Source organism: Notechis scutatus, chromosome 1 (genome assembly GCF_049901735.1).
Source record: "Notechis scutatus isolate UNSWTSFEM ecotype Mainland chromosome 1, rNotScu1.2, whole genome shotgun sequence".
Classification (NCBI taxonomy): domain Eukaryota; kingdom Metazoa; phylum Chordata; class Lepidosauria; order Squamata; family Elapidae; genus Notechis; species Notechis scutatus.
The window spans coordinates 200,452,593-200,468,824 of NC_142009.1; the positions used below are offsets into that span (position 1 = coordinate 200,452,593).

At 37.3% G+C, this 16,232-nt stretch overlaps 1 protein-coding gene across 8 annotated transcripts in view; it reads right to left on the bottom strand.

Moving 5' to 3' along the window:
• FMNL2 (formin like 2) overlaps positions 1-16,232 on the bottom strand; it is a 192,957-nt gene that overhangs the window by 20,592 nt on the left and 156,133 nt on the right. For 4 of the 8 annotated variants that reach the window (XM_087949984.1, XM_087949988.1, XM_087949985.1 and 1 more), the window contains exons 12-17: positions 12,824-12,973; positions 10,274-10,375; positions 9,228-9,519; positions 7,471-7,665; positions 3,263-3,283; positions 262-386 (exon numbers count right to left, since the gene is read on the bottom strand). In XM_087949984.1, coding sequence (XP_087806110.1) covers positions 262-386; positions 3,263-3,283; positions 7,471-7,665; positions 9,228-9,519; positions 10,274-10,375; positions 12,824-12,973 — 885 coding nt within the window. The remainder of the gene's footprint in view (positions 1-261; positions 387-3,262; positions 3,284-7,470; positions 7,666-9,227; positions 9,520-10,273; positions 10,376-12,823; positions 12,974-16,232) is intronic. The other 4 variants (XM_087949987.1, XM_087949992.1, XM_087949990.1 and 1 more) reach the window with 1 other exon arrangement.

Below are 16,232 nucleotides of genomic sequence, written 5' to 3' on the forward strand. Positions count from 1 at the left end.
AGACCAAAAGGAAAACATCCAAGTTTCCAAACAAGTAAAGATGCAGATGTGGACAGAAGAACATAAACTTAAAGTCAGTCCATCAAATCGGGTATTTTCTTTAGATAACAATGGAACACTTAAAATCTGCTAAATGCATATGATAAAATGTGCAATAGCAAATCAAAACCATTCAACTTCAATAGGAGGCATAATTCCTATTAATTCTCCTGGAGCCCCTCTCCTCTAGAAATTCAAAATCACAATGTTCAAGGCTCGTACCTCCAAGATCCTTTCATCATCAATTTCATTGAAGACAGTCCCATTAATCTGGTTGGGTTTCAGAGCTACCCAGTTAAATACTGGCATGCGGAACTTGGTCTTAATTGGCTTCTTGATTTTCACAGCTTAAAAGAAGAGAACAGTGCAATTAGACATTTCAGAAGTCCTAATCAAAAACCTTTTTAACCATTTCAGTTACTACTGGGGAGTGGGGAGGTGGCATTTTAACACTGAAAAACATCTAGCCAAAATTTTAAAAAATATACTAACTATCCATAATGATTAGGCACTCTTGGAAAATTAAAAAAAAAAAAACCCAGAGGGAGAAAGATTTCAAGTCAGTAACTGACTTCTGATATGACAATTCATATCAAAATTTGGCAACACTGATATATAAAAAAATAATTGTATACTTTTTTCCTACTAGCTATCCTGAACCGCAATCTAATGCCCACTTTTACCTAAAAATAAATCCAGATAAATTCAAGAGAACTTACTTCTAATTAGATATGCACAGGGTTGCATATTGGAATACACAAATAGCTTAATCACTGCAAAGTAGACTTCCTGCCCATGTGATTTTAGTCCATTCTCATTCTGACCCCCTTACAATTAAAACTCCAAACACAATGCCTTTTGGGGGAGGAGATTAATCTCATTGTCTGAGGAAGAATTATAATCCATTTATTTAAAAGTTACAGACATTGCATCTAAACCTTTTAGTCTTGGCTAAATTAAGATTGATAGGAAGGGATAAGGGCTGCTGCAAAGCATTTAGAAGCTGTAAACTGTGATTGTCCCGGTGTTTTAAGAATAAGCCCCACATAAACATTACTTGTTTTCTAGGGAACAATCTATGGATTGACATTTTCAGACTGATTAGGGACTCAGACATGTAATTACAATGATTGAGCAGCACATTATGCAAATGTGACATATAAAGACTTAAGCCTATTATGACACTAATTGTGTTAAAGACACACATTTGCAAAGATAGAAATGTAATTGTAGGATTCCTCCCATCTCTTTAAACAGGAAGGAACTTACATGTCCAGTTCAGATATTTTCAGATGAACCTTGAAATGGGGACCTTCAGAATTACAGACATTATCCTACCCATGTAAATGGTACCTGAAATTTGACGGGTCTATTAGGGAAAAAGTATTGCTGCCAAATTTAAATAAGCCAGGATTTTGTATTTTAAATGGTGTAAAGAACACCTGTCAGTCTCAGAACTAACTGTCCTTCATGCTGATTTCTCTCTCTCTCTCTCTCTCTCTCACACACACACACACACACATCTAAACTCAAGTAGGGTGAGTTTGATATTCAGCCACACCTTCACCATTTCTGTGGAAAATGCAGGGATAGGAAGAATAGGAAAATGGACCAACAATTCTTTTTAGGATGAGGGTGGTGGAACCCAGCTACATAATCTTTTTAACATTATGGGGATGATGTGTAAGATCTGAAACAACTAAAAGTAGTTCTTTCCTCGCCTATCTGCTAAGATTAACTCAACTCCCTCTTGAAGGTATTTTTGCCTGAAGGAGAATGAGTCTGTATTCTATAGCATAATGCTTCAAGATTTCTCTTTTATTAGGTTTTTTTTTTAAAAAAACAACCTGATATTTGATATTTCATTCCAAGAAATAACTAATATTTCTCAGGATTTGAAGTGGTTCTTAAATAGCAAGTTGCGTGCTGGTGTTAGGACAATAACAACACTCTGTAAGCACTTGTAAAAAGGAAAATCTATGAGGGCAGCATTCTTAACTTTCTCATGGAGTGTAGTGTGCTCTTCAAAATTCTTGTATCTATAACCTTACAAACACTGCAAAATGAAAAGTCCCAGCTAATGCCCCTTTGATAAGAGAAATAAAACTTGGGCAAATCATGGTTTCTAAGCTCAAGGCTTTCCTATTGAATAAAAACAAAATACCCTAACCCAGATGAGATAGATTGCCTAATAGCAATGGCTCCCTAAGAAAAAAAATCTACCTGTTTAAAGTGGAGATGCCAAGAATTCATTCTGGGATCTTCGAATACCAAGATAATTATATTATGAGCATATGCAAAACAATTTAGAAAAATCCTTGATAATAGTACATGTCAACATTATATTAAACATGATGTTAATATTTCTAGTCTATTTATAATAGAATAGTAAATATATCTAGTATATAGTATATATTATTCTAGTATATATTATTACACCATCGACCTCTGACATAAATAGCATTGTTGTAATATTAAATTTTATGTGTAGATTAGATGCAAGACCAATTATGTCTATAGAGGGCAGACAAAGTAAATAAGTTAAAGAAGCCAGTAAAGCAAACAACCTGCAGGAATGATTTGTTTCACAAAGAAAATATGCATATGTTTTGATCACGAGACAACATGAAGATAATGGTTTTATGAAGTTTACAGTATGGATAATATTTTACATAATGCAGACCATCTCGTGCTTTTAGATAAGACCAAAAAACACCACAATGTGGTTTTTTAAAATGGCAAAATCACACGCATACCCACAAAGGATGTTGCGTTTCAGATCTGAAGCTAAAAAGTTTTTCAGAAGGTTTCTGGGCACCTTCTGCTCCAATTGTCACCTCCTTAAAGAAACAGCCTGTTTTCCTGGGCTCCCTCTATAGCTATGTAAAGGCATATCAGACCTAAGGAGGCACTTTAAGGGTGTCACAAGGTGCTTTGGAGTGAGTGTTAATGCTCTGCTGATGACCCTTAACTCAGCTTTTTTGGAATTGCACGGCTACTGTGTAAGCCCAGCAGAAACCCCTGCTTTTATAAAGAGGTGCTGACAGGAAGATCACACGTGCCCACACCGAACTGCCTTTTCGGCTTTTTATCTGAAACAGAGCATATCCATAATGACAACATATGTGCATGCATGTACATTACATACACATGCAAAGCGCGACAGGACAGAAAAGAGAGGTATTAGCAAACAAGATAAAATACTTAACAAGAAGGAACCTACAGAAAAGCTTGATTGGCCCATCTTAAAGTGAAGCAAAGGGAATAAAGAAGAAAAGGGTTAACAGTAATCAAAACTAGAAGACGTTTAACTTTTTATTTATTTAAACAAAACAGTGAAATGACTTACTATTATGTATTACCATTTTTCTAGCTAGAAATAAGTGTATTCATTGTTATTTAATTTCCCCCTGTCTTGTAATCTGGCTAACAGGAGTACAAGCAAATAAAAAACCAAAATACAAAACATAGAAAACATAAATTTAAGTATGTATTACATCCAATTAACAATTACAAACCTGTTGTATCTCTCTGGTTTTTTTTTAATACCACAAAATTGGCTCAGAGGTGGCTGCTAAAGGTATATAAAGGTGTGTGTGTGTAGAGAGACCTGTTTGTGTTTAATCTACCTTCATCTGTAAGGCAAAGATAGGGAATCAGACCAAGCCCATCATTCTTGACCATTAGCCACTTGGCCAGAGTTTAATGGGAGTTAAAATAACTTTTGGAGGGCTCCAGCACCTTACCCATCCACTCATGTTTAGGACAAAGTGTATTTTCTTGCATCACAGTATCTTAATATGTTACCCTAACACTCAGTGACGCATGGGCCTCTCAAGAATCTTCTTCTGATGTCATCTAAGCAGGCAACATAAGAAAACCATCCACTCTTTTTTTCCTTTGGCAGTTTAGCTGTTAAAAACATTTAACTTAAATAATATAACAGCAATTAAGCTCCATCAGATGAACCAGTCCCGCTACCAATGTCTACCCTAAACAACCCTCTTTTATGCACAGGCCTTGGAAAAGAGAAGACTCAAATATTTTGAATAAAGTTCTTAATAGGTGTCATTTTCAAAAATACAAGTGTTCCATCTACACCAAAAGGAGGCAGCAACATTTATAAATTCTTGGAGCCCTTTTCATATTAATGAGCTTTTGCCCCAGGGACTGAATAGATTTCAATGGGACAATCTGAGTTATACTTTGGTCTATTCCAAGTCACAGTGGTCACAAAGAAACGGTATTAATTATAGCAAGACAAAACAGCATTGGCAGGATGGCTGGTCATCAGATTTAAAGGAGGGCTGTGACTAACGATTAAACCAAGTCAATGACTGCAAGCTGGTATGGGGGACTGGAATAGGGTGAATAGAATTGCCCAGACAGTAAGATGTTTTTTTTTCAGAATCTGGAATTAAATGTCTATTGCCAAATGCATAGATACTATCAGAAGGTGAACAAGTGTAGATGTTAGATAAAGTCCAAGAGAAAGCATTTACTAAGAGAACATATACTTGGCTAGCTGAAGTTCCAGTGGTGCCAAATTAATATTCCAATAGAGCAGAGGCACCCAAATATTTTTACGTAAGAATATTACAAAATTTTTTTAAAAAAAAGAATATTATTTAGAAAAAAGGAGATAGGGTATATTAATAAAAAAAAATGTATTGTTTTATTTTGTGGTTGGGAAGGGGAAAAAGGGGAATTAAAATTTTTAAGAGGTTTTTTTTTTTTTTATAAAATTTTTTTAAAATAAATTTTTATTTTTTTTTTTTTTTATTTTTTAAGAAAAAATTTTTTATAATTATATAATAAATATTTATTTTTTTTTTATATTTTTATTAATTTTATTTTTTAAAAAAAAAAAATAACAAAATAAAACAAAACATGTGAGTTACATGTCTAAGGAAAAAAAATAGGACTAGGTCCTACTACAACCTTTAATTTTCTTTAAGAGAAAAATGGCACAGGCAGAACTAATGAAAAAGTACGGATCGTTTGTCTATTTTCAAAATATATTGGGAAAGGATGCCAAAGTTTTCTCAATGTAATTCTTTCATGGCGCCAATCTTTATAGTATAGTCTATATTTACTCATTTGATTCTCTCCATTCACAAACAGCATCGTTTTCGAAGTGCATAGCTTAGGAGCATTTGGTATAAGTTAGTGACCTTTAAATTATTCAGCTGATTCTAACAATGCTGCGAGCACAATTTACCTTTAGAGGACTAAATTTCTGGCAGGGAAATTAGCATACCCTTCATCTATTGTACCATCAATATGTAAGTGGTTGTATTGTATCATCATATAGTAAGCATCCATTACATTTATGTAATAATACTGAACAGAAAATGGAAAATGGATAGATAGCATTCTCAAACCAAACATACTCCACAGATAATCTGTTTTTTTTCTCCGTAATAGATTTTGTTGTTGAAATAAATAATAGAAGCAGCAATGGGAGGGAGGAATGGGAGGGTCGCAAGTTGACTACACTAGTCTAGTCCCTCCTCCCTCTTTCCTTCCCCCCCACTCCTGTTCTTAACATTCCTTAAGAAGACAAAGTGAGAAAAGACAAGGGAAAGACAACTTTTATCTAGCCTGAATCAGGTAGGAAAATTCAACGATACTGATACAGTACAACCTGGATGGACCGCAATAGGTAAATCAGTGTTTGCATTATCATGAATAGCAGGAAAGCTTCTGAAATGTGAATATGTATTCTGAAATTGAGCCTGGAATGCTGATTGGGCAGTGTTCTGATATAGTCATCTGGGAAATATCCTTTGTAGATGAAGTTTTGAAATTGAGTAAAATGAAACTGTATTAGGGCAGGGGTTCCCAACCCGCAGTCCATGGCATGCCAGAAACCGGTCCATGCAAAAAAAGGGAAGCCACATTTGCAGGATGCAGGTAGCATATGAAACCAGTGAAAAAACCACTGTCCATGGAACCAAAAGAACCCTGGGGCCCAAAAGGTTGGGGACTGCTGTTTTAGGGCACTAAAAAAAAAGTCCTGCTTAAGCTTAATAGCATATGTGAGCATATTTTTCCAGTTTGCACAGGCAGAAATAGAATAAGACATTCTTTTTTCTGGTGCATTAAAGTTTTTGAGAACTGTGAGAGTTCACATGTAGTTTTTCTCCATCTCTTCCTGACTTCAAATGCAGCCATGTGCATGACAATGTGGCACAGAGACTTGCTTATGATGTGTGTGTGTGTGTGTGTGTGTGTGTTTTCTGAGGTTTTCGCGGGTATTTGTATGTGGATCTTTGATTATTCGGGTTTTCTCCCGCGTAAAATTGGAAGTAACTTGGTGACGTTTCGACAAAGTCTCATTCATCATCTTCAGGCTTGTGTCTTCGGCTTTGTGCTTCTCAGAGTAATGTGAGCTTGCAGCTGCTTCTGCCTTTTAACTGCTAGTGGGGGTGTGACTTGATTGGGTGGGGGCTTGGCTGTGTTCTGATTGGGTGGGGGTGTGTTCTCATTGGTTGGGGGTTGGCTGTGTTCTGATTGGCTGGGGGATTGGCTGTGTTCTGATTGGCTGGGGGTGTGTTCTGTTCAAGTGGGGGCTTGGTTGTGCTCAGGTTAGTCTTAGTTGCCGTGGGATTTGAGCTGGTGAGATGTGGTCCTGTTGTTTGGCTTTGCGTTTGTGGTCGTGCCACATCTTCATGGTGGGCGTCCGTTCGCTTCATGTATGGGTCAGAGGGGTTTGAAGCGGGTAGTGATGCAGCTGCGGTACAGCTTCTGGTCCGTGGTCGTGTCTCATCATCTGTGTGGGTGTGAGTCTGCTTTCTGCGTGGAAGTGTGGTGGTAGCATCTTGTGTGGGTCTAGTGTCATTCTTCATGTCATTCTTCATACCTCCCGCCTACCAGCCATTTGGAAACCCACCCTCATTAACAAATGAGTACCTAACATGAAGAATGACATGACCACATTTTCGCGGGTACTTACATGTATGGTATTCAGCTTTGTTCGGGTATTTTCCCACGTCATTATAGTTGTGCTTTTAAAGTTGTAGCAACGTTTTGGCAGAATCTCATCTGCCATCATGAGACTTCATCGAAACGTCGCCTAGATACTTCCAATTTTACGCGGGAGAAAACCCGAATAATATGTTTTCTGAGGTTCTATGGGTATTTGAAAGCGTTGCCTAGATACTTTGAATCTTCTGACGCGGGAGAAAACCCAAATAACCAAAGATTCATATATATATATATGTATGTATGTATGTATGTATAGTATAAATGCAGAAAATCTAGTTAAAAATTTAAGATATTGTTGGACCACATTAGTAGCTGTCAAGGGCCACAACCCATGGGGCCGTGGTTAGACATGCCTAATTAAGACTCTATGTCTTTCCCAGTAAGACTGCATCTTCAGCCTCAAAACCTTGCTCACGTGTCATGCTTTCTGTTGCTTCTTACCTGCTAATCCTGAGTTGAACACAACGGTAGGAGAGGCCATTCCTGGAAGTGGGGGCGCTAATGGTGGAGGTGGGATAGGAGGAGCTGGTACTGGTTCTGCAGCTGGACCAGGAAGAGGAGGTGGTGGGGGAGGAGGAGGAGGAGGTGGTGGTGGTGGCGGCGGAGGCATTGGTGCTGCCATGGGACCATTTTGCACTGTGAAATGAAAAATATATAACAGCCTTTGAAAACATTTCATTACGTATTTCACTGAGTGAGGGAACTGTTTCTCTGCTCCTCAACAGAAACAGTAAGTGTTCCCTGAACCCCATACATTCATGATGGAGTCCTTTTCATTGTCTTGTTAACAAAGTGGAAAAAAGTCCAGATGGATGCTAGTTTGATTGATCTCCAAATGACAAATGTAACACATTGAATTAATCCACCCAATGCCTTGCCTTGCCCATTCTGGAGAGACATGTGTTCAAAGTTAAATGAACATAACAACCAAAGGGAAGAGGGCATTTAACATGCTTGGCTCCAGTTTTCAACTTTCTGAAACCAGCACAAGAAAGAGTGGGAAGCAGTGTTTTATTCATGATTGTGTTATTGCACTGACACCTACTACTTTTAGAATTCACCAATAAACTGCAGCTGAAGACATTCAATGGCATTTTGGGCTTAGGTTGTCCATAGAGCACATCCTTCAAATTATTATACTCACATAAAAAGATACCATGTTTTCTAGACGAACTTAAGCCTCAAATCAAACTGAGCATAGACAAAATACAACTTCCCTTTCTCTGAAATTAATTCAGCTTCAGCACAATGTAAATGGCCTCAGATCCAATGTTACCCGTCTTGATTAACCCATTCAGATTGATACCAGATTTATAAATTTGGCTTACAGTTTATCTTCAGAAAGAAGAACTACATGAAAATAACACCTATGGATTTGGCCTATCGTATCTGGGCAAAGAAACGCTAGTTCAGATCATCTGAAGAATATAGTAATCATTTCAGGCCAAGTACACCTCTCTCCTCTTTAATATTACATCATTTCTAAATAATTCATTACCTATCCAAGTGGCAAGAAAGAAATACTATCGTTGCTGTTGTACGATAAACTGTGAATACAGTCCAGGGCGGACTAAATTCAGCCGGAACTCATTCTTAAGGATAGTTGGTTGAAAGTAGACCTCAAAGGTTTGAAGAAAATACTTGGAAGTAACAGCAAGGGAACGGGTACACTTAACATAACCATTTTCTTCAAAGAGACTAGCATGCTTGAGAATGCTTCAAAACTGCTAGCATGCTGGGAATGATGTTTTTGCTATGGGAAGTCATTGAATATTATTTAACAAAGCCATCATCCTGACCTTATTACGTCGAGCAAGTTCTATTCAGATCCCCTTTCCCAAAGAGGTACATCTGGCAAGACCCAGAAGAAGACCCTTCTCCCTGATGGCGCCCTCCCTCCATTTGGAACACCATCCCTGCAGAGATTTGACTGCCCCTCACTCTGATACTCTTTCGCATGGCTCTGAAGACCTGGTTTTGCCAGCGGGCCTGGGGAACCCAGAGTGGGATGGAGCACATCCAGAGGCTTGTTTGATTGCTTGCTGTCGCCATTAGGGTGGAGGGTTATTGTTTTTACTCTTTGTATATTGGGTTTTTATTTTTTTTGTAAGCCACCTGGAGTCACGGAAAGTGAGCGGGTGACCATACAGATTCTCTGAGTAAAGAAACAAATTCAATTCTCAGTCAGCCCATTTTACCTGTTTCTGATTCTGCTGCTATCTGTGCCAGAAGTGGAAGTGGCCCTGGAGACCCTGCGTTGGCAGTAGACCCTCCAGAAATGCCAACTGAACCTTCTGATCCTGCTGGTGACACCCCGACAGGAAGGATGTTGATGTCACCATCTCCTTTCTTCTGAATTTTAATGGACCCTTGCTTTTCCAGTTCATGGATCTTCTTCTCTAGTGTTGACTGCCGCTGAATGGCTTCCTCCTTTTCTTTGACCATTTTTCTTAGCGTGTGGACTTGTGTATTTGCATCTTTGTATATTTCCTGCAAAGGAACCCCCAGGAAAAAGAAGAAGAATTCATTTCATTTGAAAGACAGGGCAGTGTCAAAAGAAAACATGGGATTTCCAATACCTGGGAACATATTGTAATGATGGTTTTCTTTCTATATAAGTTAATGAAAAACATATTCATCTGAAGTAAATGCACAGGTATGTATGCTGACAAACAACTTTAGCTAGGTGAATCAAAGGAAATTGCCCTTCCTTCTGTTGGTTCTACTATGATTGTCCCCTCTTCTCCCACTTTTTTAGATATGGCTACGCACAAAGTATATGAAAATGTTCTGTAATTAAGTGTATCCATCTAGAATCTTGAAAGCAAGTAAATGCAGTGTACGATATTCCAGAACTAAGATCCAAAGGGATTTATGTGAACTCTAAATTTAATGCTTCCTGTTTTAAAAATAAAACCTCATACTGTGTCAAAGTGTCTAGATCAAAGGGAAACATGCAGCTAATAAGCTGAGAGACATGAAAGAAGACCTTTATATACTTCTTGGAGTTACAAATTACCATCATGCAGCAAGGCACAGACATATGTATACTTTCTACATGCCAGCAATTGCAAAATGGCAGATAAGATATGCTTAGACAAAGGAATAAAAATATTTAGATTTTAATGGCACAATGCAAGTAGTATGATGTTCAACTATAAGCAATTGGAAATGCAAAGATACATCTAGAAGCAAAGTTTGAGAAGCTATTAAACATTAATATCTGAACTTTTAGAAAACTTACTCGTACAACATCCAGTTCTTTGTTTCTTTGCATAAGTTGTTTTTCCAGTTCCACAATTTTCGCCATAGCTTCATTTTCTGTGTCTTGAAGTTTTTCTGATAACTAGGTATTATTAAAATGAGAGATTAGTTGGTAACAAAAGTCTCACAATGAACTCTGATATGGGGACCTTCAGAATTACAGACATTATCCCACTCATGTAAATAGTACCTGAAATTTGACATGTCTATTAGAAAAAAAGTATTGCTGCCAAATGTAAACAAGCCAGGATTTTGTATTCTAGATGGTAAAAGAACATGCATCATTCTCAGTACTTCATACTGATTTATCACAACACACACAAATTTAAACTTGGGTAGGGTGAGTGTGATACTCAGGCACACTTTTACCATTTCTGGGAAGATGCACTATCATCACTTTAGTACAATTGTACTTTTGGTACCATTTTGTTCTTAGTTCAAATTCCCAGAAAAATCTCATAGGCCAGGAGAAAGATATGATTTCTGTCAACTAATTTAATTATTTTTCTGTTAACTAATTTAATTATTTTTTTTAAAATGTTGCTCTTAATTAATATTTTTCTTGGGTCTGAAAGCCATCTTCTAGATATTTTTTGCTCTGAAAGACATAAATGGCTCAATTTCTCAAACTAACTTTCTTAATGTGGGCTACATTTCAACTACATTTATTCTGTAATAAGGAGAATACCATGAATGGAGCAAAATATGTAACTTTACTACAGAAATTGATTTTCTTTGATAATACTACAGAGTATAAAGATTCCATTTAATTTTGCATTGATTCATTCTGTGGTGTTCAGTGCAGTCACTGCATTGTCACTTTTCTCATTCTTTGGACAACTGCAGATACAAACTGAAGAAGATCCAGCCACAGTTTAATTATACACTTAAATAAATAACGTATAGCCAATTGGTTGGAATTAAGCCAGGATATGAAGCTGTGGTTTGGAGCTGGCTTCTGCACCCTGCCTTGTTTGGAATCAGTAACAGCTTCCAGGCAAGAGCAAGCAAATGTTTACTGTGACTTCTTGGTGTATATCACTGCATGCATGGTGGTTTGGCTCATTTTGCAGGAATAGAATTAGATTCACATAACTGTTATGCTTCAGCAATGTGCTGAGCACCAGTGGTGGGATTCACATTTTTTTACCACCAATTCGGGGTATGTGTGTGGCTCGGTGGGTGCGCTTTGCACGTGTGCAGAGCATTTCTTACTGACCTTCTCCTGCAATGCTGCACTCTCCCTGTGTTGTAAACAGCTGACGCATGGCAATCTCCTATGCCGTGCAAAGCAGCTGAGCTTCAAAACCAGGAAATAAAGGTCAATACAGAGCCAGGGCGGGTAGGCAGGCCCAGTAGCTGATTGTCGGAGCGAACTGGTTCGCTTACAGATGATCCTCAGAGCTACCGGTTTGGCCAAACCGGTAGAATACCACCCCTGCTAAGCACACACACATATACACACATACGCTTTGCCCTTTAACCTTGGTCTCCATAAGATCAAATAATAAAATTCAGATCCATCCATTCTATTCCCATTTAAATCTCTATTACTGAACAAAGTCAAATGCACAAAATATACTGTGCTATTTGTGTGCATACTTTTAAACTATGACACAGCTGAGTATGTTCTATACAACTATGGGTTTATGTTCAATTAGTAGAAACAAGTGACATGATAACAGCTTTGACGGTTCAGTTATTCTTCCAAGTGATTGCACCCGAGATTGTAAAACTGAATTCGCTAGAGCTATATTTGAATCATTGTCCTAGTAAGAAAAGAAGAGTTTATATAATATATGAAACAGGTTTTAATTGGTAGTATTAAATTTTAATGGGTGCAAAACTGCAGGATGAGAAAATTAGGAATGTCTAAATATTTCCCCTCGATTCCACCATCATAAGAACAAAAAAGACAGGCTGAATCAAATATCTCTCTAGTCCTATTTTCAGATTGACCACAAAGACCCAGGGTCTGGGTGAAGTAGCAGCCATCCACCTTTATTCCACATGCACTGGGATTTGAGGCAGTGCTATTTTTGATAATCATGGGAATATATTGGTCAATGCTATGCTTGTCTTTCTAATTTTATCTAATAAAGGCTTTCCAATAATCATCATAACTTCTACAACCACAGCTAGCAGTTCAACTATGCGCTCCTGAAAAATTGCTTTCTTCATGGACTAGATGAAAACTGTTGTTTAAATGAAGTGGAAGTCTGAGATAAAATTTCCTTTTCTACAGCTTAGTTTTTTCCAATTCTTTTTTTTTTTAAAAAGGGAAGCAATAATTATCACAAAGTAAGCAAAAATGTTTTATCAGAAGAAACAGGTTGTATAATAAAAATACGTTTGTAATCACAACCTAATGTTTAGAGCCAATGGTTCTTATTATATCTATCTATATATCTACGTATCTACATGCGCGCACACATACACACTTAAATATTTTCCCCAATGAAAATAATCTATATCGTTTTTCATGCATCCCCATAATAAATATTTTCAAAGAATTAGAACTGATACTAACATGAGATATATTTTCTTCCAATTCTTCAACTCTTTCTAAGGCAGCATTCTTGGTCTCAGCATCTTCAAGCAAAGCTCCCACATCAAAGACATTGTCCAGGTAAGCCTGTATTTGCACTTGTAGCTTATCACTTTCAGTGTGTTTCAGCTTCTAGAAGGTCAACAGCAAATTAATCAATCAATTAAAAAGCCCTATCAAATGAACCTGGCAGCATCCAACGTTTCAACTTTGCCACACGTTGATGTGATTAATCAAATGTATTTATTTACTTACTATGGAATTTCTATCCCACTATATCCTAATAACTCTAGGATGCAAACTGAATATAGATTAGCATTTGTATATTAAATTGAGAGACAATTCCATAGGTTCACTTAAAAAGGGGAGGGGATATTGCAAGTTAAGTCCTTTTTCTTCTAGCAATAATTCAGATATTCGGATTTCTGCCCAGAAGTATAGAAACACATCAAGTTCCTACAATTCAAGGCAATATGTTTATAGAGAACATCAAGGTTTTAGAAGATAGGAATTTTGAAGAGTATTTTATAAAATGTGTAAGATTGATCTATACTTCAGAGAAAAAAACCCAATAATTGTTACTGGAGATCTAACAACTTCCTATGAAATATAAAAAGGAAAAGACAGGAATGCCCATTTCTCCACTGTAGTTTATTTTGGTTCTTCATATACTGAATAGCGATACAAGAACCAGTTGAAAGGATTGTGAAAGAAAAGGTTTAAAATGAAACTTAAGGGCTTTTGCAGATGATTTGGTATTGGTTCTGCAAGTTCCCTTAAAAGGAATTGAAATATTAATGGCCAAATTAAAATAATTTCTTCTCATGCAGGAATTTAACATCAGAAGTCAGGTATTATGTAACATAAATATTCTTGTCATAGTAGGTAGCAGTATTTCTGATGATTTTATATAATAAAAAAGCGGAAACACAGCAAGAGCAGCTGACCTCTTAAGCAACAAAACTTTAGTTTTTGTTTCGTGCCACATGTTCCTATGAACTGATACAACAGGATAAGAAATATAAGAGCGATTTCAGATGGAGAAACAGGATATATAAAAGCTTAAATGTGGACATTATCAGCTAATTCCTAACAGGTATAATAAGAGAAAATCTTTGAGCTGTATCCAATTGTACATCTGCTTACAATTTTCTGTTGCCCCTCCAAAGCCTGATTTAGCACGAGCAACTGATCGGTGGTTGGATCAGCCTCCCAGAATATCAACTGTTCCAGGCAGCGGGGATCGCTACCGCCAATCACCACCACCCTGTTTTCTGCCTCTGAGCATCCCGTTTTCGGCCCATTCCAGGCAGCAGGGATTTGACGGCGACCATTGGCAACGGCGATCCCCACCACCTGAAACAGGACATGCAGAGGCTGAAAATGGGGCGTGTGGAGGCAGTGATAGGCGGGGATCCCTGCCGCCTGGAACGAGCCAAAAACGGGAAGTGCGGAGACTGAAAAGGGGGTGCGCGGAGGCCAAAAGTGGATGCCAAAAACGGGACATGCAGATGCCGAAAACAGGGCACACGGAGGCCGAAAATGGCCAGTGAGTGGGCGGGGCTTTGGCAATATTCGCTCCATAAGACATTTCCAGCCACTTTTAGAAGACAAAAAAGGGCATCTTATTGAGCAAAATATACAATAATTATATCCTTGAGTTCCCATAGTGCCAATGAACCAACTGATAGAAGGCAGAAAAAAAATGTAGATATCTAAAGCATAAATATTAAGCTAGAACCACAAAGACTAGACTTGAAAAGGACTCAAAGAAACATAAACAAAATAAAGGAAAGGATTCTGTAAAGCAAATTTCCTCTAGCAAGGAAAAGTCCTGACTTTCTGGTGATTTGGCAGATGGTTTAAGAACTGCAGGCACCCCAAACCTCCTACCAACAGAACTGGTCTCGTAGGTGAGCAGGGCATAAATAAGACGGTACTATCACTCTGTGGAACTACTGCAGCCAAATAAAATCCTTGAAATTCCAAAAATGCACATAGAAGCAGCTCTTTTTAATGAAACGCATAACAAAAAGAACAGCAATCAATACTACTTCATGAGAAACTAGTTGACTGAAGCAAATATCCAGGAGGGAAAAAAAGAAGAAGGAACATTCTTTCAGCCACATTTAGGGGAGAAGTTTGTCTGAGTTCACAACGTATAATTCAGCTACAGATTGTCTCAAAGAGAACTACAGAAGTGTGGAGAAACATCTAATGTGTGGGGCACAGAGACCATCATGACAACAGATTATCATGGAGTCTTTTAGATAGGCCTCTATTATGCCAAAGTCTTACACCAGCTTAAATTTATTGCACAACAATTTTATTTATTTGTTGGATGTATATCTATCTGCTGTTTTTCCAAAAACTGAAGGCAGCTTACATGGCTATGCCTCTATACTACTGTTCTTCTGAACCCAGTTTCTCAAGTCCTGTTTCTGACAAGATGAAAAAGGAAATAACTAATAGCATGAATCATATAATATTACATGATGGAATATTTTCCTCTTTGAACTGTAGACCTTACTATTATGAATGGTTTATCTTAATCTTCACAAGCAATGCCTGAAAAACAAAGGTCAAGCTGTCTTAGGGTAGTTTCTGTGACAAAATAATTCACCAAATGAAATGTTTAGATAAAGTATGCAAACTTTCTATTATGAATCATTCACTTAAAACCATGTAAGTGTAAAATGGAGATCCAGATCAAAATCCACATTCTTTTAAGAAAACAAAAAGAAGGATTTGCCAATCCCTCTCTAGGCTGCAGTTCAGAATTACAACGCATACTTTTTCTAGAGAGGGTCCCATTCCCAGATACAAATTACCAGCATGTACTAGGATGGGAGAATAACCTCATTTGAAACCCTGGTTAGCCATTGTCAGTTAATGCTCCCTATATGTGCCAGGCTTCCAACTCTGAAATTCCCAACCAGTATGCCAAAGTATATGCTATCATAACATTTCATTTAGAAGTCAGGTCCACCAAATCTGGAGAGCACCAGGTTGCAAAAGACTAAAATAAAAAATATGAGGGAAGTGATGTGGGGAGAGAAATGATGAAGGACATAATGAGAAAGATCAATATATTCTACTTATGTTGTATTATGTGGCTTTCAAATGAATGAATGAACTTCTGAAGTTACGTGTACCTCTTTTTTTTCATCACAAGCAAAAAATCCAGAAATGATATCCAAATAAAAAACCATAATTAAATATATTCTCCTCTTTGAATAAAACAATCTATTTAACCATTCCTGCTTCGTATTCCTTGCTGTGGAAATAATATGTATTTCTATTTGCACTTACTAATCTTTATAAACTTTCACCATTTATATTAACAACATTCACTGTATTCTTTCAGATTCTTTAACCTTAAAGGTAAAAA